Source organism: Oncorhynchus masou, chromosome 19, assembly GCF_036934945.1.
Source record: "Oncorhynchus masou masou isolate Uvic2021 chromosome 19, UVic_Omas_1.1, whole genome shotgun sequence".
Lineage (NCBI taxonomy): Eukaryota > Metazoa > Chordata > Actinopteri > Salmoniformes > Salmonidae > Oncorhynchus > Oncorhynchus masou.
Window position 1 is genome coordinate 6,134,360 of NC_088230.1, and position 25,530 is coordinate 6,159,889.

The 25,530-nt window shown below is 43.8% G+C and overlaps 1 protein-coding gene across 1 annotated transcript in view; it reads left to right on the forward strand.

The window, feature by feature from the left end:
* LOC135505510 (syntaxin-binding protein 5-like) overlaps window positions 1-25,530 on the forward strand; it is a 135,115-nt gene that overhangs the window by 52,241 nt on the left and 57,344 nt on the right. The window contains exons 3-5 of the mRNA XM_064924585.1: window positions 196-277; window positions 638-738; window positions 21,846-21,980. Coding sequence (XP_064780657.1) covers window positions 196-277; window positions 638-738; window positions 21,846-21,980 — 318 coding nt within the window. The remainder of the gene's footprint in view (window positions 1-195; window positions 278-637; window positions 739-21,845; window positions 21,981-25,530) is intronic.

The following is a 25,530-nucleotide window of genomic DNA, read 5'->3' on the forward strand; positions in this document are numbered from 1 at the left end:
TGTTGATTCTTCACAAAAAAATACAGTTTTATATGTTTATGTTTGAAGCCTGAAATGTGGCAAAAGGTTGCAAAGTTCAAGGGGGCCGAATACTTTCGCAAGGCACTGTAGTTGATCATTGTGTTGTTCGATCTCCTTTCTTATCCATCCCACCTTCTTCTCCATTGGTTGATTCCTTGACGGAGATCCTATCAGGTTTGGTCGTCCAGGTGTAGAGTGCTACTGTCAACATGAGAGTGGAGCCGCTGTCATCTCGCTACAGTTTCTCATCAATGAGGTGAGTAATGAAGACAGGAACACACACCTCATCCAACACCAGGCCTCCTCTACTCACACTGTCGCTCTCTCTCCCTCTCTACCCCACTAAACCCCTTTCTATCTCCTTTCTTCTCCACTCCAAGACATCTCAAACACTTCTGTATCTCTATAGATGAGTGTGCGTGCGTGCCTGTGTGCCTGCGTGTGTGTTTGTGTCTCTTTGTGACTCAGCAGCTGCAGCAGACCCTGTGGGAGCCCTTTCCATGTCTGCTTGAAATTCCGCCTCTTTCACCAGGGAAACGGCATTGCAAGCTTGTGTGTGCATTGTGGACTGATGCTTACCTGTGTGTAAATGCTGTCTTCTCCATTCCTGCCACAGGGGGCGCTGGTGAGTGCTCTGGCAGATGACAGCGTGCACCTTTGGAACCTGAGGCAGAAGAGGCCCGCCATCCTCCACTCACTCAAGTTCAACAGAGAGAGGTAAGAAGCCTGGAATCTCCTAGGTTTCTCGCTCTCCCTCTCTCTCTCTCTCTTTGTGTCTCTCTGTGTTTCTGTGTGTGTGTATGCATGCATCTCTCTCTCTCTCTCTTACTCTACTCTACTTTACTCAACTGTACTCTACTCTTTCTTGTGGAGAGAGATAGGAGAATTACTGACTCTAGCCCTCCAGCACATAGACGATTGCAGCATAGATACTGGAGGCTGAGACAATACCCCCAGACAGGGCCAACCAGACCGGATATTACCCCATCCACTCTGCCAAAGCACAGCCCCCACACCACTTGAAGGGATATCAATAGACCACCAACTTACTACCCTGAGACAAGGATGAATATAGCCCACAAAGATTTCCACCACTGCACGAGCCTGAGCAAGACTGGACAGGAAGATCACGTCAGTGACTCAACCCCCCGAGTAAAAATCCTGGCACAATGTGATGCACCCCACCTAGAGGCGGCATGAAAGAGTGCTAGTAAGCCAGTGACTCAGCCCCCATAATAGGGTTAGAGGCAGAGAATCCCAGTGGTGACAGGGGAGCCAGTCAGGCAGAGACAGAAAGGGCGGTTTGTCACTCCAGTGCCTTGCCATTCACCGTTGCATCCCTGGGCCAGACTACACTCAATCATAGGACCTACTGAAGAGATGAGTCTTCAGTAAAGACTTAAATGTCGAGACCGCGTCTGCGTCTCTCATATGGGTAGGCAGACCATTCCATAAAAATGTTGTTCTAAAGGAGAAAGCCCTCCCTCCAGCTGTTTGCTTAGAAATTCTAGGGACAATAAGGAGGCCTGTGTCTTGTGACCATAGCTTATGTGGCGGTATGTACGGCAGGACCAAATCAGAGAGATACTTTATTTATTATGTTCCCCATGTCTTTGTGTGGAATTGTTTTTTTACGTGTTTAGTGTGATGCGCCAGACTGGTTTTTCCCCCAGGTATCGTATTTTGACCCGTTGTATGTATTTGTCATACATTTGTATATTTGTGAGTGTTTTCACATTTATTGACTTTTACCTGTGGCTGGAGGATTTTTGACACAGTTGCTTCTGTCTTTTGTGCTTTTGCCAAATAAAGGTGCGCCTGATCACAACTCACTGTTCTCCTGCACCTGACTTCGTACACATAGCGCACAACATTGACAGTAATGCTTTGTAGGTTAGCAGTAAAACCTTGAAATCAGCCTTAGACTTAACAGGAAGCCAGTGCAATAGCACTGGAGTAATATGATCAAATATTTTTGTTCTCGTCAAGATTCTAGCAAATAAAGTTTATTTAGTGCTTTATCCGGGTAGCCGGGCAGTAGCCGGGTAGTAGAGCACTGCAGTAGTCTTATCTAGAGCGTGGATGAGCTTTTCTGCATCCTTTTTGGACAAAAGGTTTCAGATTTTTGCAATGTTCCAAAGGTGGAAAGACACTGCCCTGGAAATGTTCTTGATGTGTTCGTCAAAAGAGAGATCCGGGGTCCAGAGTTACGCCGATGTCCTTCACAGTTTTGATGGTTGTACATTCGTCTAAGATTCATTGTCAGATCAAATAGCAGATCTCTTTGTTTCTTGGGACCTAGGACTAGCATCTCTGTTTTGTGTGAGTTTAAAAGTAAAACATTTGTCGCCATCCACTTCCTTATGTCTGAAACACAGACTTCCAATCCCGTATCCGGGAGCGTAATCATAGCCTCAAGCAAATCGCAAATGAAATTCAATAAATATATTGGCTCACATGCTTAGCCTTTTGTTAACAACACTGTCATCTCAGATTTTCAAAATATGCTTTTCAACCATAGCTACACAAGCATTTGTGTAAGAGTATTGATAGCTAGCATAGCATTAAGCCTAGCATTCAGCAGGCAACATTTTCACAAAAACAAGAAAACCATTCAAATAAAATCATTTACCTTTGAAGAACTTCGGATGTTTTCCATGAGGAGACTCTCAGTTAGATAGCAAACGTTCAGTTTTTCCAAAAATATTATTTGTGTAGGAGAAATTGCTCCGTTTTGGTCATCACGTTTGGCTAAGAAAACCCCCCGAAAATTCAGTCATTACAATGCCAAACTTTTTTCCAAATTAACTCCATAATATTGACAGAAACATGGCAAACGTTGTTTAAAATCAATCCTCAAGGTGTTTTTCACATATCGTTTCGATGATAAATCATTTGTGGCAGTTGCCTTTCTCTTCTGAACCAACTGGAAACGTGCATGCAGCTGGAGATTACGCAATAATTTTGACGGAGGACACCAGGCGGACACCTGGTAAATGTAATCTCTTATGGTCAATCTTCCAATGATATGCCTACAAATACATCACAATGTTGCAGACACTTTGGGGAAACGACAGAAAGTATAGGCTCATTCCTTGCGCATTCACAGCCATATAAGGAGACATTGGAACACAGCGCATTCAAAATCTGGGGCATTTCCTGTATGACATTTCATCTTGGTTTCGCCTGTAGCATTAGTTCTGGGGCACTCACAGACAATATCTTTGCACTTTTGGAAACGTCACAGTGTTTTCTTTCCAAAGCTGTCAATTATATGCATAGTCGAGCATCTTTTCGTGACAAAATATCTTGTTTAAAACGGGAACGTTTTTTTATCCAAAAATTAAAAGAGCGCCCCTATATCGAAGAAGTTAAAGTGGTCGTATGGACAGATACTCCAATCTCCACTGTGGAGCTTTGCAGCTCCTTCAGGGTTATCTTTTGTCTCTTTGTTGCTTCTCTGATTAATGCCCTCTTTGCCTGGTCCTTGAGTTTTGGTGGGCTGCCCTCTCTTGGCAGGTTTGTTGGTTGTGGTGCCATATCCATTGTGGTGCCAATGGATTTAATGGTGTTCCGTGGGATGTTCAAAGTTTCTGATAATTGTTTTATAACCCAACCCTGATCTGTACTTCTCCACAACTTTGTCCCTGACCTGTTTGGAGAGCTCCTTGGTTTTCATGGTGCCGCTTGCTTGGTGGTGCCCCTTGCTTAGTGGTGTTGCAGACTCTGGGGCCTTTCAGAACAGGTGTATATATATTGAGATCATGTGACAGATCATGTGACACTTAGATTGCACACAGGTGGACTTTATTGAACAAATTATGTGAATTCTGAAGGTAACTGGTTGCATCAGATCTTATTTAGGGCCTTCGTAGCAAAGGGGGTGAATACATATGCACGCACCACTTTTCTGTTTTTTTGTTTTAATAGAAGTTTTTTTTTTTAACAATTAATTTTTTTCACTTCACCAATTTGGGCTATTTTGTATATGTCCATTACATGACGTCCAACTTAAAACCTATTTATATTACACGTTGTAATGCAACAAAATGGGAAAAATGCCAAAGGGGGGTTAATACTTTTGCAGGGTATTGTAAACCTGGCAATAACTTGTCCATGTAGACCTATTAGGGTTTCCAATCTTTCCAAAGCTTCACTAAGGTCTAGTAGGAGGACAGATGCAGAACCTTGGTCTGACGCCTTTAAAAGGTAATGTACCACCTTCACAAGTGCAGTGTCAGTGCTTTGATGGGGTCTAAAACCCGACTGGAGCGTTTTGTATCCATTATTTGTCTTCGGGAAGGCAGGGAGTTGCTGCACAACACATTTTTTCCCAAATTGTGAGAGGAATGGGAGATTCGACATAGGACGATATTATTTTTAAAAATTATATTTAAAAAAAATGTATACCCTCTATTTCTCCCCAATTTTGTGATTACGATCTTGTCTTATCACTGCAAGACGAAGGTCGAGTCATGCATCCTCCGAAACATGACCCGCCAAGCCACGCTTCTTAACACAATGCCTGCTTAACCCGGAAGCCAGTCGCACCAATGTGTCAGAGGAAACACCATTCACCTTGACGACCAAGGTTAGCCTGCAGGCACCCAGCCCACCACAAGGAGTTGCTAGAGCACAATGAGCCAAGTAAAGCCCCCCGGCCAAACTCTCCCCTAACCTGGACGGCGCTGGGCCAATTGTGCTCCGTCCTATGAGACTCCCAGTAACGGCTGGTTGTGACACTACAGCCTAGGATCGAACCCCAGGCTGTTGTGATGCCGCAACACTGCAATGCAGTGCCTTGGATCGCTGCGACACTCGGGAGGCCCGGCTGATATTCTTTTACATTTTCAGAGTCAAGGTTTGGCTTTTTCAGGAGCTTTGTTACTGACATTTGTAGTGAGTTTGGTACTCACCCGGAGGATAGGGAACAATTTATTATGTTCAACATAGGAGGGCCAAGCACAGGAAGTAGCTCATCAGTAGTTTAGTTGGAATAGGGTCCAGTAGGCAGCTGGAAGGTTTAGATGCAATTAATATTTTTGTGAATGAGTCGAAAGATACAGAATAAAAAAACTTGAGTGTCTCCATTGATCTTAGGTCTTGGCAGTTCTGTGCAGGACAACTGAGTTTTGGAGAAATAAGCAGATTCAAAGAGGTTCCGTAATTTGCTTTCTAATGATCATGATCTTTTCGTCAAAGAAGTTCATGAATTCATCACTGCTGACGTGAAGTCCAGTTAGCTAAGTTCGCTTTGCTACAGTGTCAAAAACATTTCAAAAACATTTCATTTCTGGAAGCTTGCTTCAGGACTTGGGTATTTTCTCTATACCAGGGAGCTAATTTCTTATTGACAAATGTTTTTTGTTTTAGAGGTGCAACTGCATATAGGGTATTACGCAAGGTTACATATAGCTCTTCAGTTAGGAGGTTAACATATTTTTGTACTCCGATGTCCTTGGGTAGTTGGAGGGAGTCTGGAAAGGCATCTAGGAATCTTTGGGTTGTCCAAGAATTTATAACGTGGCTTTTGATAATCCTCGGTTGGGGTCTAAACAGATTATTTGTTGCGATCGCAAATGTAATAAAATGGTGGTCCAATAGTCCAGTTTTATAAAGAAAAACATTTAGATTAACAATATTTATGCCATGGGACAAAACTAAATCCAGGGTATGACTGTGGCAATGCATGTCCAGAGACATGTTGGACAAAACCCACGGAGTCAATGATGGCTCCGAAAGCCTTTTGGAGTGTGTCTGTGGACATTGCCATGTGAATATTGAAGTCACCAAAAATGTGAATATGATCTGCCATGACTACAAGATCCGTTAGGAATTCAGGGACCTCAATGAGGAATGCTGTATACGGCCCAGGAGCCCTGTAAACAGTACAGTAGATATACAAAGTTATTGTGTAGGCTTCATGACTAGAAGCTAAAATATTAGAACGCCATCTTTTTCGGGGGTTCATTGAAATATCTGTGCATCTGCCTTTGTGGGATGCGCAGGGGATATGTCACTAGGGTAACCAGGAGGAGAGGCCTTATTTAACACAATAAATGTATCAGGCTTGAGCCATGTTTCAGTCAGGCCAATCACATCAAGGTTATGCTCAGTGATTAGTTCATTGACTATGACTGCCTTGGAAGTGAGGGATCTAACATTAAGTAGTCCTATTTTGAGATGTGAGATATTACAATCTCTTTCAATAATGACAGGAATGGAGGAGGTCTTGTGTTTAGTAGTGTGTTTAGTAGCGTGTTGCATGCTCCTGTCTGTTCACTGGCAATCATTCTGCTCTATATAAACCAAGGCTTATGTATAAAGGGTATCTGTCAGTCCTGTCCCGCGCCAGGGTAAAGGAGGTGACATATGTGCACCTGATTTGCCTCTTTCATCCTCCCCTTCTCCTTCTTCCCAACCCAGCAACTAGATTATTCTGATCAATCGCTCCTTCCCAGCCCCAACATGAGGTGTAGATGTGACCTTACACACACGCACACACACACACACACACACACACACACACACACACACACACACACACACACACACACACACACACACACACACACACACACACACACACACACACACACACACACACACACTGTTCTTTGAGTATTTCCAAGCTGTTAGCTGATCCTATTCTGAATTATGTAATCTTAGTTTAATTGGGTAATTAATCAAATTATTAAATTATTAGAAAGCATCCGTAGTTGTATTTTTATGTTGACTTAATAACGTTGCAGTCAAACAGCAAGTTACTGGGGGGCAGAATCACCCCACTTCAAGTGGGAAGGGTCAACTAACTGTCTGCTCCAGTGACAGACACAGGGTTTAAGCATCAGAGCTAATAACGGTGTTCCTTCCATGATCCCTCAGTCTGATAGGGGTTAACCGTCAGAGCTAATCGCTGCTGATGTGACGGACAGGTGCCCGGCAGCGTCTTTACAGGCTGAATGTGTTCCTGCCGAGTCTGTGACTGTGTGTGACATTTAGTGAGCGCGGCTCTCAAACACAGCCTGCCTGGCTCCCTGAGCAACAGGAGTGAACTCAACAGTCCTGTACACTGAACCCCAGGAGACGAGACACATTCCCACAGAGCTGAGGGGAGGATGAGGGGAAGTGGAAGAGGAGACTGCTTCCATCACGTGGACTGGGACATGTTTCGTATTGCGTCAGATAACAACATTGACGAATACGCTGATTCGGTGTGCGAGTTCATTAGAACGTGCGTTGAAGATGTCGTTCCCATAGCAACGATTAAAACATTCCCTAACCAGAAAGCGTGGATTGATGGCAGCATTCGCGTGAAACTGAAAGCGCGAACCACTGCTTTTAATCAGGGCAAGGTGTCTGGTAACATGACTGAATACAATCAGTGCAGCTATTCCCTCCGTAAGGCTATCAAACAAGCTAAGCGTCAGTACAGAGACAAAGTAGAATCTCAATTCAACGGCTCAGACACAAGAGGCATGTGGCAGGGTCTACAGTCAATCACGGACTACAGGAAGAAATCCAGCCCAGTCACGGACCAGGATGTCTTGCTCCCAGGCAGACTAAATAACTTTTTTGCCCGCTTTGAGGACAATACAGTGCCACTGACACGGCCTGCAACGGAAACATGCGGTCTCTCCTTCACTGCAGCCGAGGTGAGTAAAACATTTAAATGTGTTAACCCTCGCAAGGCTGCAGGCCCAGACGGCATCCCGAGCCGCGCCCTCAGAGCATGCGCAGACCAGCTGGCTGGTGTGTTTACGGACATATTCAATCAATCCCTATAACAGTCTGCTGTTCCCACATGCTTCAAGAGGGCCACCATTGTTCCTGTTCCCAAGAAAGCTAAGGTAACTGAGCTAAACGACTACCGCCCCGTAGCACTCACTTCCGTCATCATGAAGTGCTTTGAGAGACTAGTCAAGGACCATATCACCTCCACCCTACCTGACACCCTAGACCCACTCCAATTTGCTTACCGCCCAAATAGGTCCACAGACGATGCAATCTCAACCACACTGCACACTGCCCTAACCCATCTGGACAAGAGGAATACCTATGTGAGAATGCTGTTCATCGACTACAGCTCGGCATTCAACACCATAGTACCCTCCAAGCTCGTCATCAAGCTCGAGACCCTGGGTCTCGACCCCGCCCTGTGCAACTGGGTACTGGACTTCCTGACGGGCCGCCCCCAGGTGGTGAGGGTAGGTAACAACATCTCCTCCCGCTGATCCTCAACACTGGGGCCCCACAACGGTGCGTTCTGAGCCCTCTCCTGTACTCCATGTTCACCCACTACTGCGTGGCCACGCACGCCTCCAACTCAATCATCAAGTTTGCGGACGACACAACAGTGGTAGGCTTGATTACCAACAACGACGAAACAGCGTACAGGGAGGAGGTGAGGGCCCTCGGAGTGTGGTGTCAGGAAAATAACCTCACACTCAATGTCAACAAAACTAAGGAGATGATTGTGGACTTCAGGAAACAGCAGAGGGAACACCCCCCTATCCACATCGATGGAACAGTAGTGGAGAGAGTAGCAAGTTTTAAGTTCCTCGGCATACACATCACAGACAAACTGAATTGGTCCACTCACACAGACAGCATCGTGAAGAAGGCGCAGCAGCGCCTCTTCAACCTCAGGAGGCTGAAGAAATTCGGCTTGTCACCAAAAGCACTCACAAACTTCTACAGATGCACAATCGAGAGCATCCTGGCAGGCTGTATCACCGCCTGGTACCAGCAACTGCTCCACCCTCAACCGTAAGGCTCTCCAGAGGGTAGTGAGGTCTGCACAACGCATCACCGGGGGCAAACTACCTGCCCTCCAGGACACCTACACCACCCAACGTTACAGGAAGGCCATAAAGATCATCAAGGACATCAACCACCGAGCCACTGCCTGTTCACCCCGCTATCATCCAGAAGGCGAGGTCAGTACAGGTGCATCAAAGCTGGGACCGAGAGACTGAAAAACAGCTTCTATCTCAAGGCCATCAGACTGTTAAACAGCCACCACTAACATTGAGTGGCTGCTGCCAACACACTGACACTGACTCAACTCCAGCCACTTTAATAATGGGAATTGATGGGAAATGATGTAAATATATCACTAGCCACTTTAAACAATGCTACCTTATATAATGTTACTTACCCTACATTATTCATCTCATATGCATACGTATATACTGTACTCTATATCATCGACTGCATCCTTATGTAATACATGTATCACTAGCCACTTTAACTATGCCACTTTGTTTACATACTCATCTCATATGTATATACTGTACTCGATACCATCTACTGTATCTTGCCTATGCTGCTCTGTACCATCACTCATTCATATATCCTTATGTACATATTCTTTATCCCCTTAAACTGTGTATAAGACAGTAGTTTAGGAATTGTTAGTTAGATTACTTGTTGGTTATTACTGCGTTGTCGGAACTAGAAGCACAAGCATTTCGCTACACTCGCATTAATATCTGCTAACCATGTGTATGTGACAAATAAAATTTGATTTGATTTGGAAACTATTCTTTCCCATATTGTTAGGATAGACAGTATAGGTGTGCCAGTGTAGGTCAAGGTAGAGATGTCGTTATCCTCTCTCTTTGATATTCTGTGTGACTGAAATGCTCACACACGGCTTGGAATGTTTTTAAAACAGGCACAGCCGATCGAGTCCACTTATCAGACTTTTAAGTGACACTGATAAATGGTGTTGAGGTAACAACTTTGAAGCAACATCAATGACAAACTACTGTTCAGGATTAGAGAAAGACCATGTCCCCAATCTCTCAACCGGGTGCTCCCCCTTCTACGTCGTCTCCTTCGTCATCTCCTTTGCCACCTCCTTGTCTCCTCTCCTTCACCAGCGCTGATCAGAAAATAGTTGATGTGTTGCAGAAATCCCTCCCAGCTACAACTATAACTGATCCAGTCCCATTAGATATGCTGAGATGAGGACAGAGAAAGTCTTGTTGGAGCACTGTGGTCCATTCACAAAGTAGTGGCAGAGTCAGTGGGTCAGTGAGAGGGGATGGAGGAAAGAAGAGGAGGGGAGGAAATAAGAAAGGAGGAAAGGTGAGGGGAGCCATGGAGAGGAAAGGAAAGGAGAGAACAGGAGGAGGGGAGAAGAGAAGAGGATTGGAGAGGAGATAAGAGGGGATGAAAGCAAAAGAGAGGACAGGAGTAATGCCAAGTCATTGTGGCTGTGGGGGCTCTGTCGCCTCCTGGCTGCAGATGCAGGCATTTCAGCATTTATTTTTTACTGGCCGAGTTAGATGAAGCTGATGTGATACACACACACACGCACAGCACAGCACACGCAGTGTCCACAAACAGAACCCCAACCTCAAGGTATATTGCATACTGGAGGAACAAATCCCCTACATAGTTCATAAAAAATCTGTTGCCCTGCGTTACTTACTATAAGGGAGTGGAGAATCACATGTGTTTGGTCTGGGACTGGTTCTGTGTAGGCAGGACTGGGCCGGTTAGTTCTCTAACCAGAACTCTCATTTAGGCCCCAAGACAAAGCTGATCTGACAGCACAGCCAATTAAAGGGCATGCTTTTAAATAGCCCACATCTAAGAGAGTGGAGACAGAGGACTTAATTGGCCAGCTACTTTTTAATAACACAGCCCACACGTACAAACGCGTGCGCACACACACGCATGCATGCACACTGCGTTGCTTCTCATTTCATTTCTATTTTCATCCCTTCTTTCACAGGAGGAGGAGATGAAGTTCCGGACGCAGGGCTGAGTGAGTTATGTAAAAGGAGGAGGACAGGGGACACATATGTTCTGTGTACGTGTATTTAGGGAGTTGCCATTTGGCCAAATCAAAATTTCAAAAAATATTATTCTAAAATTAAAGATGGTATCCGCAGGACGGGGAAACAGCGCCACTGGCCACCCCACTACCATTATTGTTTTTGTTACAGCACATATCATGCTCCGAGGGGAAAAAGTGTTCATTATACGCCAGAACTTTATTTTAAAATCACAAACAGACGTGGCTGTTTCACTATTAAGGATTCCAGCTTTAAAGTAAAAAAAAACAGATACAGGGCATTCGGAAAGTTTTCAGACCACTTGACTTTTTCCTCATTTTGCGACGTTACAGCCTCATTCTAAAATAGATTTACTAAAACATTCCACACACAATACCCCATAATAACAGTGAACAGTGAAAACAGGTTTTTAGAAATGTCTTATTTATACATACAGTTGAAGTCGGAAGTTTACAAACACCTTAGCCAAATACATTTTACCTCAGTTTTTCACAAATCCTAACATTTAATACAAGTTAAACATTCCCTGTCTTAGGTCAGTTAGGATCACCACTTTATTTTAAGAATGTGAAATGTCAGAATAATAGTAGAGAAAATTATTTATTTCAGCTTTTATTTCTTTCATCACATTCCCAGTGGGTCAGACGTTTACATACACTCAATTAGTATTTGGTAGCATTGCCTTTACATTCTGTAACTTGGGTCAGATGTTTCAGGCAGCCTTCCACAAGCTTCCTGCTATAAGTTGGGTGAATTTCGGCCCATTCCTCCTGACAGAGCTGGTGTAACTGAGTCAGGTCTGTAGGCCTCCTTGCTCGCACACACTTTTTCAGTTCTGCCCACACATTTTCTATAGGATTGAGGTCAGGGCTTTGTGATGACCACTCCAATACCTTGACTTTGTTGTACTTTAGCCATTGGAACCTTCAGGCGTTTGGAAATTGCTCCCAAGGATGAACCAGACTTGTGGAGGTCTACAATTTGTTTTCTGTGGTCTTGGCTGATTTCTTTTGATTTTCCCACAATGTCAAGCAAAGAGGCACTGAGTTTGCCTTGAAATACATCCATCGGTACACCTCCAATTGGCTCAAATGATGTCAATTAGCCTATCAGAAGCTTCTAAAGCCATTACATAATTTTCTGGAATTTTCCAAGCTGTTTATAGGCACAGTCAACTTAGTGTATGTAAACTTCGGACCCACTTGAATTGTGAAAAAGTGAATTATAAGTGAAATGATCTGTCTGTAAACAATTGTTTGAAAAATTACTTGTGTCATGCACAAAGTAGATGTCCTAACCAACTTGCCAAAACTATAGGTTGTGAACAAGAAATTTGCGGAGTGGTTGAAAAACAAGTTTTAATGACTCCAACCTAAGTGTATGTAAACTTCCGACTTCAAATGTTAGTATTCAGACCATTTGCTATGAGACTCGAAATTGAGCTCAGGTGCATCCTGTTTCCATTGATCATCATTGAGATGTTTCTACAACTTGATTGGAGTCCACCTGTGGTAAATTCAATTGATTGTACATGATTTGGAAAGCACACACCTGTCTATGTAAGGTCCCACAGTTGACAGTGCATGTCAGAGCAAAAATCAAACCATGAGGTCGAAGGAATTGTCCGTAGAGCTCCGAGATAGGATTTTGTCGAGGCACAGATCTAGAGAAGGGTAAAAAAAACATGTCTGCATCATTGAAGGTCTCCTAGAACTCAGTGGCCTCCATCATTTTTAAATGGAAGAAGTTTGGAACCACCAAGACTCTTCCTAGAGCTGGCCGCCAGGCCAAACTGAGCAATTGGGGGAGACGGGCCTTGGTCAGGGAATTGACCAAAAACCTGATTGGCACTATTACAGAGCTGAGTTCCTCTGTGGAGATGGGAGAACCTTCCAGAAGGACAACCATCTCTGCATTTCTCCACCAATCAGGCCTTTATGGTAGAGTTGGCAGACGGAAGCCACTACTCAGTAAAAGGCACATCACAGCCCGCTTGGAGTTTGACAAGAGACACCTAAAGGACTCTCAGACCATCAGAAACAAGATTATCTTGTCTGATGAAAACAATATTGAACTCTTTGGACTGAATGCCAAGCGTCACATTTGGAGGAAACCTGGCACCATCCCTACAGTGAAGCATGGTGGTGGCAGCATTGGTGTTTTCAGAGACAGGGACTGGGAGACTAGTCAGGATCGATGGAAAGATGAACGGCACAAAGTACAGAGGAACCCTTGATGAAACCAGCTCCAGACCACTCAGGACCTCAGACTGGTGTGAAGGTTCACCTTCCAACAGGACAATGACCCTAAGCACACAGTCAAGACAATGCAGGAGTGGCTTTGGGACAATTCTCGGAATGTCCTTGAGTAGCCCAGCCAGAGCCCAAACTTGAACCAAATCGAAAAGCTCTGGAGAGACCTGAAAATGGCTATGCAGCAACGCTCCCCATCCAATGTGAAAGAGCTTGAAAGGATCTGCAGAGAAGAATGGGAGAAACTCCCCAGATACAAGTGTGCCAAGCTTGTAGCGTCATACCTAAGAAGACTTGAGGCTGTAATCGCTTCCAAAGGTGCTTCAACAAAGTGCTGAGTAAAGGGTCTGAATACTTATGTAAATGTGACATTTTTTATATATATATATATATATATACATTTTGTACAAAAAAAACACAGTTTTTGCTTTGTCATTATGGAGCATTGTGTTTTATTTTTTTATTTCACCTTTATTTAACCAGATAGGCCAGTTGAGAACAAGTTCTAATTTACAACTGCGAACTGGCCAATTTAAAGCAAAGCAGTGCGACAAAAACAACAAGTAACACATGGGATAAACAAACATACAGTCAATAACACAATAGAAAAATCTGTATACAGTGTGTGCAAATGAAGTAAGGAGTTAAGGCAATAAATAGGCCAATAGTGGCAAAGTAATTACAATTTAGCAAAATACACTGGAGTGATATATGTGCAGATGAGGATGTGCAAGTAGAAATACTGATGTGCAAAAGAATAGAAAAACCAAAACAAATACGGGGATGAGGTAAGTAGTTGGTTGGATGGGCTATATACAGATGGTCTGTGTACAGCTGCAGCGAGCGGTAAGATTTTCTGACAGCTGACGCTTAAAGTTGGTGTGGGAGATATGTCTCCAACTTTAGTGATTTTTGCAATTCGTTCCAGTCAATGGCAGCAGAGAACTGAAAAGAAAGGCGGCCAAAGGGGGAATTGGCTTTGGGGATGACCAGTAAAATGTACCTGCTGGAGCACGTGCTACGGGTGGGTGTTGCTATGGTGACCAGTGAGCTGAGATAAGGTGGAGCTTTAACTAGCAAAGACTTATAGATGACCTGGAGCCAGTGTGTTTGGCGACGAATATCTAGCGAGGTCCAGCCAACGAGAGCATACAAGTCGCAGTGCTGGGTAGTATATGGGCTTTGGTGACAAAACGGATGGCACTGTAATAGACTGCACCCAATTTGCTGAGCAGAGTGTTGGAGGCTATTTTGTAAACGACATCACCGAAGTCAAGGATCGATAGGATAGTCAGTTTTACGAGGGTATGTTTGGCAGCATGAGTGAAGGAGGCTTTGTTGAAAAATTGGAAGCTGATTCTAGATTTAACTTTGGATTGGAGATGCTTAATGTGAGTCTGGAAGGAGAGTTTACAGTCTTGCCAGACACCTAGGTATTTGTAGTTGTCCACATATTCCCAGTCAGAACCATCCAGAGTAGTGATGCTAGTCGTGCGGGCAGGTGCGGGCAGCTATCGGTTGAAGAGCATGCATTTAGTTTTACTAGCATTTAAGAGCAGTTGGAGCCCACGGAAGGAGGGTTTGTTTGCCGTTGAAGCTCGTTTGTAAGTTTGTTAACGCAGTGTCCAAAGAAGGGCCAGATGTATACAGAATGGTGTCGTCTGCATAGAGGTGGATCAAAGAATCAAGAGCAACATCATTGATATATGCAGAGAAAAGAGTCGGCCTGAGAATTGAGCCCTGTGGCACCCCTATAGAGAATGCCAGAGGCCTGGGCAATAGGCCCTACGATTGGACTCACTGAACTCTATCTGGGAAGTAGTTAGTGAACCAGGCGAGGCCATCATTAGAGAAACCACCACTGTTGTGTCACTTTCAGAAGTTTCTGACCACTGTAAATATGCTTCCAACAATCAGTTCTGAACATCAATAATGGATCCTCTTTAAAGTGATTTAAAGTGTAGGCTACTCCTTCCAAAGACGGAGACTCGAAAGCGTCCTGTACTGTTATTTTTCGCCACTATATCCCCGAGTCGGGAGTAGATCATTTGCGCACCTGCTGCCTTCCTTGGATGTGGCAGCCAATTCTTTGGCTCCCTCTCTGGAATTAGGCATGCAGTGGGGCACAGTCCTCCAGTGATGGAGGAGACCCAAGCACACTCATGCTCACCCAGTGGGAAGCCACAACCTACCCACAGCCAAAGCCACGGGAGACAAGATACCACTCGAGGTGTTCCATTGGAGAGTGTTTGGAGTATACCACACAACATAGCCAACGAGGGGGTTTGAGAAACTGACCACTGAGACAGATGGGTCCGATTGGGTCTTGTTCGATGTGAGACAGGCCAATTTGAATTGGAGGCAGGGTGAAAAGAGGCACCGCTGATGGGGGCCCTCCCAATGTGGATCACATACGCCAATCGGTCAGGATGAGTGAAACTGATAGGACAGACAGAGAGGGACCAAGGGGATGAATGGTCTAATGCAAGGAGTGAGAACCAGGAATGGGATCACCACAGCCAGTCCCCATTATCTACTTGCACCATCAGTAGGTTCTTGCCTTTTTTATGGAGTTTTTCCTAGCCAACAAGCCTCTACATCTGCATTGCTTGCTCTCTGGAGTTTTAGGCTCGGTTTCTTTGTGACAGTGCTGATGTAAAAAGGGCTCTATAAATACATTTGATTGATTGAATAGCGCCAGGTTAAAGAACCAGAACCTCCCCAGGTGGCAGAGACAGACCCAGAGGTCGCCAGAGCAATCAATGGTCACCTGCCGAGAATGAGCAACCAGACGTGGGAGAATGAATATGTATAAATTGCACTCAGAACCACTTAAAAAGATACAAATTGCAACAGGATAAGATAAGATAAGATAAGTCTAAAAAGGTCATTATAGAAGGTTATTAATGGTCTCTGTCCCCTGGAATGACATCTATTTCCTCTGGAGTGAAACCATCTGTTGTCAAAATGGGAAAGCTGTTTTGACTTTGGCTGTGATCTATTAGAAATCACTCTGTAATTTCCTGGTTGCAAAACTTCTACACCGTTCGCTCAATTTAATTTATGTGAGAATCATTGTACCATCTAAATCAGTGTGAAATATATTGTCAAAAACAAAATATATTGTTTTTAAAGCTGTTTGAAGCTGGTGGACCAAAGCTGAACGTCTCTGCCAGGTTATGGGGAGGGGGAGATTCGTTTTGAATGCAGCCTAGTGCTGTTGCAATTCACCTAGCTTTCACATACAGGAGAAATTCTGAGAAATTCTAGGTGTAGCACCTTTAAAGCTGGACTCATCCTTGAGAAGCGTCTTCTAGATATGATAGGCACTTGCGAGATGTAAAAGCACTTAGACAAACTCATGTGCAATTATGTTCCTTACTTTTCTTTTCCAATCAACCCTGGGGATGTCGCTAAGTGTGTGCCAGAGGAACCCTCGATTAGTTATCTCACACACACGCACAGTGCCGTGCAAAAGTATTCATCCCCCATGGCATTTTTCCTATTTTGTTGCATTACAACCTGTAATTTAAATTGATTTTGATTTTGATTTCATGTAATGGACATACACAAAATAGTCCACATTGGTGAAGTGAAATGAAAAAAATGACTTGTTTCAAAAAATTACTTCTTTTTTTTATGTAAAAGTGGTGTGTGCAAATGTATTCACCTCCTTTGCTATGAAGCCTCTAAATAAGATCTGATGCAACCAAGCCGAACCTGGCAGGTATCCTAGTAAGGCGGCAGGTGGCTAGAGCGTTAGTGGCTAGAGCGTTGGACTAGTAACCGAAAGGTTGCAAGATCAAATCCTTTAGCTGAAAAGGTAAAAATGAATAATTCTGCCCCTGAACAAGGCAGTTAACCCAATGTTCCTAGGCCATAAATGAAAATAAGAATTTGTTCTTAACTGACTTGCCAAGTTAAATAAAGGAATAGAAAATAATAAAAAAACATCCTACTTGAAGGAGCTGGAGCAGTTGTGCCTTGAAGAATGGGCAAGAATCCCCGTGGTTAGATGTGCCAAGCTTATAGAGTCATACCCCAAGAGACTTGCAGTTGTAATTGCTGCAAAAGGTGGCTCTACAAAGTATTGACTTTGGGGGGGTGAATAGTTATGCACGCTCAAGTTGTCTGTGTTTTTGTCTTATTTCTTGTTTGTTTCATAGCATCTTCAAAGTGGTAGGCATGTTGTGTAAATCAAATGATACAAACCCACCAAAATGTATTTTAATTCCAAGTAGTAAAGCAACAAAATTGGAAAAATGCCAAGGGGGTGAATACTTTCGCAAGCCACTGTACGCATACACACACACACACACACACACACACACACACACACACACACACACACACACACACACACACACACACACACACACACACACACACACACACACACACACACACACACACACACACACACACACACACACACACACACGTCTGATCTGGGTCTATGGCACAACACCTGAAATCAATTGCCTACCACCTAATGGCTATGTGATAACGCCACTAGCTGTCATGACCAGATATGCATGTGTGCGTCTGTTGTGTGTGTGTGAACAAGTGTGTATGCATGAATGAGTGTATGTGTATGTGTATGTGATGCATGTCGAGCAGCCCGACGCCTCTCCTCAACCCCATGAATATATTCATGGTACTGCAGAGCAGTGGAGTGGAGACAAGCACCAGCTCTACTCAGGTGTGTGTGTGTGTGTATGCTTGTGTGTGTGTGTACAGTCTGACAGTATGCATTGCTTCTCACTACTGCCTTTCAGCCAGAAAGATACAGAGAGACAGACGGAGAGGGAGAAAAACACATGGAGGAGGGGGATTGGGTTTGTGGTGCATGTGAAAAAGAGAATCCAGAAGATGGACACAGGAAGAGAGAGAGAGAAAGGGAAAGATTGGAGAGGAGGAAAAGGAGAGGGAGAGCTGTGTGTACAGCTGTGAGCATGCGTGAGGGGTCTTTGTGCGGGTGTGATGTGTGTATCCAGTCCAACAGAACCAGATGATGATGTGTTCTTGAGTTGTGTGTCATACGTCATTGGGGACGAGTCAGGGAAAGACAGGGATGAGCAGAGCCTATAGGACAGGATCTCTTTAGTACAGAAAGAGAGAGAGAGAACTGAAATGTACATCTGAGTTTTCAGATGTACATTTTTCACGTTTATTTGAAGAAGAAAAAAAAGAAAAGAAAACATGGAACTTCAAGAAGAAGATTTTTTGTTTTCTGACCTTTCTCACACGATATTCTAAATTTCACATCTGCTTTCATAACCTGTGGGATTAGAACCTGGGTCTCCCATGGGAGCAGCCAATGTCTTAAACATTAGACAAGAGGAATGACACTGAGTTTCTCTTTTTTTACCTTCATTTAATTAGGCAAGTCAGTTTAAGAACAAATTCTTATTTACAATGACGGCCTACCCCGGCCAAACCACAACGACGCTGGGCGAACTGTGCCCTAAGGGACTCCAAATGGGACTCCGAATCATGGCCAGTTTTGATAAGGCCTGGAATTGAGCCAGGGTCTGTAGTGGGAGATGCAGTGCCTTAGACCGCTGTGCCACTCGGGAGCCCCAACTACATTTATTATACATTTCTCTCAATCTCAGTATATTGACGGTTCAATTCAAAATAGGGATGTCAAACGTTAGGGATAGGACATGGATGATGATGAATGATCTAGGGATGGTGTGATGCGTCATGCCCATGATTCTCATGTTAAAGCTCTGAAATGGCTGCAGTGTGCATTTTTTAAGGGCATTTTTGGATCAGATTTGGGCTTGAATCCTCTACATTCACCATGAGATACGCACCCGTCAGCTTCCTCCACAATGTTGCTATTCTTCTTCCTCCCCATCATCCTTTCTCTCCTCTTTCCTTACCCTCCTTCCCTTGTCTCCTGAGTGGCGTAGTGGTCTAAGGCACTGCATCTCAGTGCTAGAGGCATCACTACAGACCCTGGTTCGATCCTGGGCTGTATCACAACCAGCCGTGACCGGAAGTCCCATAGGATGGCGCACAATTGGCCCAGCATCGTCCAGGTTAGGGGAGGGTTTGGCCGGGGTATTTCGTTATTGTAAAATAAGAATTTGTTCTAAACTGACTTGCCTAGTTAAATAAAGGTTAAATCAAAAATGAATTAAAATAAAAATCCCTGAAAGAGTGTGGCTCTGATTAGAAGTGCTTGGTTCAGGTATATTAGTCCTGATTGGGGTTAGATGACCATTGGGTCATCGGTCAAATCAAATTGTATGTCATATCCGTCGAATACAACGGGTGTAGACTTAACCATGAAATGCTTGCTTATGACCTATTCCAAACTATACAGAGCTATATACAGGGAGTACCAGTACCAGATCAGTGTGCAGGGGTATGAGGTATTTGAGGTAGATATGTACGTGAAGGCAGGATAAAGTGACTAGGCATCCGGATAGATAATAATAAGGTATTTGAGGTAGTTATGTACATGAAGGCAGGATAAAGTGACAAGGCATCAGGATAGATAATAATTAGAGTAAAATAAAGAACAGAGTAGCAGCAGCATATGATGAGTGCAAAAGTGTGTGTGTGTGTGTTTGTGTTGTGTTGGTATCAAATCAAATTGTATTGGTCACATACACAGGTTTAGCATTTGTTATTGCGGGTGTAGCGAAATGCTTCTTCTTCTAGTTCCGACAGTGCAGTAATATCTAACAATTTCACAACAAATACCTATTACACACAAATCTAAGTAAAGGAATGGAATTAAGAATATATAAATATATGGATGCCCAATGTCAGAGCGGCATAGACTAAGATATAGTATACAGTACAGTATATACATATGAGATGAGTAATGCAAGATATGCAAACATTATTAAAGTGACGAGTGTTCCATTTATTAAAGTGGCTAATGATTTCAAGTCTGTGTATTGTAGGCAGCAGCCTCACTGTGCTAGTGATGGTTATTTAACAGTCTGATGGCCTTGAGAAAGAAGCTGTTTTTCAGTTTCTCAGTCCCAGCTTTGATGCACCTGTACTGACCTTGCCTTCGGGATGATAGCGGGATGAACAGGTGGTGGCTCGGGTGGTTGTTGTCCTTGATGCTCTTTTTGGCCTTCCTATGACATCGGTGCTGTAGGTGTCCTGGAGGGCGGGTAGTTTGCCCCCGGTGATGCTTTGTGCAGACCGCACCACCCTCTGGAGAGCCCTGTGATTGTGGGAGGTGCCGTTGTCATACCAGGTGGTGATACAGCCCAACAGGATGCTCTCAATTGTGCATCTGTAAAAGTTTATGAGGTTTTAGGTGACAAGCCAAATCTCTTCAGCCTCCTGAGGTTGAAGAGGCGATGTTGCGCCTTCTTCACCACACTGTCTGTGTGGGTGGACTATGTCAGTTTGTCAGTGATATGTATGCCTGGGACTTAAAACTTTCCACCTTTTCCACTGCTGTCCCATCGATGTGGATAGGGGGGTGCTCCCTCTGCTGTTTTCTGAAGTCCTGAAGTCAGAGGTTATTTTCCTGACACCACATTCATAGAGCCTTACCCTCCTCCCTGTAGGCTGTCTCGTCATTGTTGGTAATCAAGCCTACTACTGTTGTGTCATCTGTAAACTTCATGATTGAGTTGGAGGCGTGCATGACCACACAGTCATGGGTGAACAGAGAGTACAGGAGGGGGCTGAGCACACACCTTTGTGGGGCCCCAGTGTTGAGGATCAGTGAAGTGTAGATGTTGCTTTCTATCTTCACCACCTGAGAGGACGCTCCGTTAGGAAGTCCAGAACCCAATTGCACAGGGTGGGGTTCAGACCCAGGGCCTCAAGCTTAATGATGATCTTGGAGGGTAATATGGTGTTGAATGCTGAGCTATAGTCAATAAACAGCATTCTTACATAGGTTTTCCTCTGGTCCAGATGGGATAAGGCAGTGTGCAGTGTGATGGCGATTGCATTGTCGGTGGCCTATTGGGGCGGTAAGCAAATCGAAGTGGGTTTAGGGTGACAGGTAAGGTGGAGGTATGTGTGTATGTGAGAGTGTTGTTGGTATGTGTGTGTGTGTTATGTATGCATGTGCGTATGCAGTGAATGTGCATGGGTTTTGTGTGAGAATGTCAGTGCAGTGTGTGTAAATATGTATATGGTAGTGTGTAGTCTTGGGATTGTGCATAGAGTCCGTGCAAGATAGGTTCAGTGCAGATAGTTTAGGTAAACATTAATTAACTATTTAGCAGTCATGAGTATTTAGGAGACCTATTAGGAGTCCTATGGCTTGGGGGTAGAGGCTGACTCAGGTAGAGACGGATGTAGGTTTCAAAAGCTTTTGACCGTTCATTAAACTTCACATAGAGAGATGGATGAATGGATTAATTGATGGTTGAAGGACAAGTGGAATTATTGGACAAATTGATGAAAGAATGAAGATGACACAGATGGGTAAATGGAGAGCATGGAAGGAAGGGTAACGTGTTCTGGTTCAGTCCTCTTCTCTCGTATCAGTCCGGTAATTAATTGCCGAATAGAGTTTTAAACACCTCCACCGTCACCTTGTTCTCAGCTCAGCATTATTAGCTCACTGTAGAAAACAAGGAAGATTCTTAAACTGCACAGTTTCTGTGTTTTAAATGCAATAGGATATCATCAGCAAAACACTTCTGTCTTTCTCTTTTTCTCTCTCTTTGTCTAATGCTACCACTTTTACTACCCCTGTGTCTCTATTTCTCTGTGTCTCTTAACTCCTACATAAACTTTCTCATTTCTCTCCTTCCTCCAGGATCACGTTCGTCCACCTGCCCTTCCAAAGTAAATGGCTGTACATCGGCACAGAGAAAGGCAATATCCACATCGTCAACGTGGAGTCCTTCACACTCTCAGGCTACGTCATCATGTGGAACAAAGCCATCGAACTGTGAGTGTCAACACCAGCCTCTTCTCCTCGTCACACTGTCACAACGGCTTGTGGTGGAATGGACATAGCTATCAAATAGCCTCTTAGTCACCTCTAGGCTTCATCCACACCTGGTGGCTTCAGTAACTGCAGGTGTGAAGGAGGAAGGATGTGAATCACTATCTGACTCTTATTTAGTAGGCCTCTTCAGCATGGGGTTAAAGTATTTGTAAGATACTGTGCTATTTCACTGGGTATTTGTCAAATCAAATCAAATGTATTTATAAAGCCCTTCTTACATCAGCTGATGTCACAAAGTGCTGTACAGAAACCCAGCCTAAATCCCCAAACAGCAAGCAATGCAGGTGTAGAAGCACGGTGGCTAGGAAAAACTCCCGAGAAAGGCCAGAACCCAGGAAGAAACCTAGAGAGGACCAGGCTATGAGGGGTGGCCAGTCCTCTTCTGGCTGTGCCGGGTGGAGATTATAACAGAACATGGCAAAGATGTTCAAATGTTCATAGATGACCAGCAGTGTCAAATATTTGTGTTGCTGTTGACATCCTCCATTTTGATTCTGTTCTAGAGCTCTTGCATAATTCAATCTTGAGTTTTGTTGCATTTTCCCAATCCTATCTCTTCCTGTCTCATAGTGAGGGGTTGAACAGATGTCTGTTAAGATCAGTGTTGGGCATGTACAGATGTCCTGTCTCGACAGTGCTGAGAGGAAAGGGAGGAGTAGAGGGGGAAAGGAGATGAGAGGGAGAGAAGACAGAAGGGGAAGAGAGGACAGGGAAGAGAGGAGAGGAGAGGAATTGATAGAGGATGGGTGGGGGGTTAGGAGAGAAGGAGAGGTGAGGGGATAGACGAGAGGAAGGAAAGAGTGGGTAGAGAAAGGGAAGGTTTTTTGGGGTAGAAAAAGAGAGGTGGAGGAGAGGAACGGGTGACAGTATGGGTCTCTGAGGAGTAGTGCCTGACAGTCCTGGAGCTGCCATGGTATTTCCTGACTAAAGGGACACGTCAACACACTCTTATATATGCTCTACTGAACACAGTGTGTCCTCCTCTCCCCTCTTTATCCTATCCCCTGCTTCTCTCACTTTCACTCTGTTTCCAAATCTAAACTCAACATCTCAAACACCTTAACCCATAAACACTTAACCCATACATGCACAAACATCTGTTTGTGTGGCCGTGTGTGTGTCTCTGTGTGACTGTGTGCATTGCCTTCAGAAAGTGTTCACACCCCTTGACTTTTTCCACATTTTGTTGTGTTACAAGGTGGGATAAAAATGTATTTCTTTGTACTTTCTTTCTACACAAAATACTTTGTAATGTCAAAGTGGAAGGAAAAAAATATATAAAAAATTAAACATGAATTTCATTATTTGAGAATCATGATTCCAGCTGTGAGTCTTTCTGGGTAAGTCTGTAAGAGCTTTGCACAACTGGATTGTACAATATTTGAGCATTATTCTTTTTAAAATTCTTCAAGCTCTGTCAAGTTGGTTGTTGATCATTGCTAGACAGGCATTTTCAAGTCTTGCCGTAGATTTCTAAGCCAATTTACGTTTTAAACTATAACTAGGCCACTTAGGAACATTCAATGAAGTCTTGGTAAGTAACTCCAGTGTATATTTAGCCTTGTGTTTTAGGTTATTGTCCTGCTGAAAGGTGAATTTGTCTCCTAGTGTCTGTTGGAAAGTAGACTGATATGGCACCGCCTGGTATGGAAACTACACGGAATCTGACCGCAAGGCGCTACAGAGGGTAGTGCGTACGGCCCAGTACGTCATTACATCCAGGACCTATATACTAGGCGGTGTCAGAGGAAGGCCCAAAACATCGTCAAAGACTCCAGTCACCCAAGTCGTAGACCGTTCTCTCTGCTACCGCATGGCAAGCGGAACCGAAGCGCCAAGTCTAGGACCAAAAGGCTCCTTAACAGCTTCTACCCCCAAGCCATAAGACTGTAACAATTAATCAAATGGCCACCCGGATTATTTACATTGACCCACCCTCCTACACTGCTGCTACACGCTGTTTATTATCTATACATAGTCACTTTACAAATGACCTCGACTAACCTGTAACCCCGCACATTGACATCGGTACAGGTACCCCCTGTATATAACCTTGTTATTGTTATGTAATTTTTTTGTGTTCATTTTTTATTTTATTTAAAGTTTTTATTTTTTTTATTTTAATTCAGGTTATTTAGTTAATATTTTCTTTTATCTATTTCTTGAACTGCATTATTGGTTAAGTGGTTGTAAGTAAGCATTTGACGGTGAGGTCTCTACACATGTTGCATTTGGCGCATGTGACAAATACAATTTGTTTTCCTCAAAGATTGTTTCTGTGCTTAGCTCTATTCCATTTATTTCCTTTCCAATGACAGGCATACCCATAACATGATGCAGCCACCACCATGATTGAAAATACTGTCTTGACTGTCCACAAAAATCCAAATAGGTCAGATCAGGTTTGCAATTATTAACTTCAATCAGACACCCTCTCACCTTAGAGGGGGGGGAAGGAAATAACTAGGGGAGGGGGGTTTAACAACTCACGCCCTGTTGTAAATCAATACTGCAACAATATTTCTAACATAGAACGTGGGGAATGGTGAAATTTAAGTTAGTTGGTTATTTTGTGAAGTCATTTAACAACGTCATAAAGGAAAACTGTAAGTTTCCATACAATGTGTTGTGCATGTAATATGAACAATGATTAAAGTGTTTTGTTAAGAGAGAGATGTGATTTGAGAAGCTATAAGAGATTAAATACATATATAACTTTGCACAGTGAGTAGTCACCGCCCTGAGTGAGGTCAGAGAGCATGTTAACCTGTTGGAACCGCCCTTTTTGAGCAAATTGTATAAATGCTGGGTTAAGAAAAAAACACATCAGACCAGAAAGATGTGAAGCTGCAGCTGCACGTTTGAAGTGGTTTGAACTTTGAATCTCGACACGAGGCGATACACTCCCCTAGCCTATCTTCAAAGAAGCCTCTTCAGGAGTGAATGGAAGGAAAGTCAACTCTGTAGTTCTGTTCCAGACTACACGACAAGTCACCGGATATCGGACAACTGCAGAGAAGGACAACAGTAGAAGACTTGTCGGAACCATTTTGGACAATCAGAGTCTTACAGGCGTGCCGCAAAAAGGCCCAACTTCCTTTCCAAGGCTACCCTATTCACCGAGAGAGATCCCCGTCGAACCCAGGCATTTCACGTGAATACATTCTTGATATTCTTACTCAAAGCGGGCAGCGGTTTGTGTGCAAAGTATATGGTTACTGTAGGTGAGAGTAGTTTTTGAATGTACCAATTTTTAGTGTCTCTGTCCCTCTCTCCCTCCCTTTCCATCTCTTCTTTAACAAGCAGCCATGTTGTTGTCATTCTGCTAGGGACCTGTTTTCAGCGTATTAAGTCGTCAGTCAATGACCGGTGCAAAGTGTGTATGTTTATCCTGTGTTCCCATTTAATTAGATCGTAAATAAATAATTAAACCAATTTGTGTAGTACTGAATCATAAGTATGGCTTGGGTTTTTGTAGATGAAGGAGGTT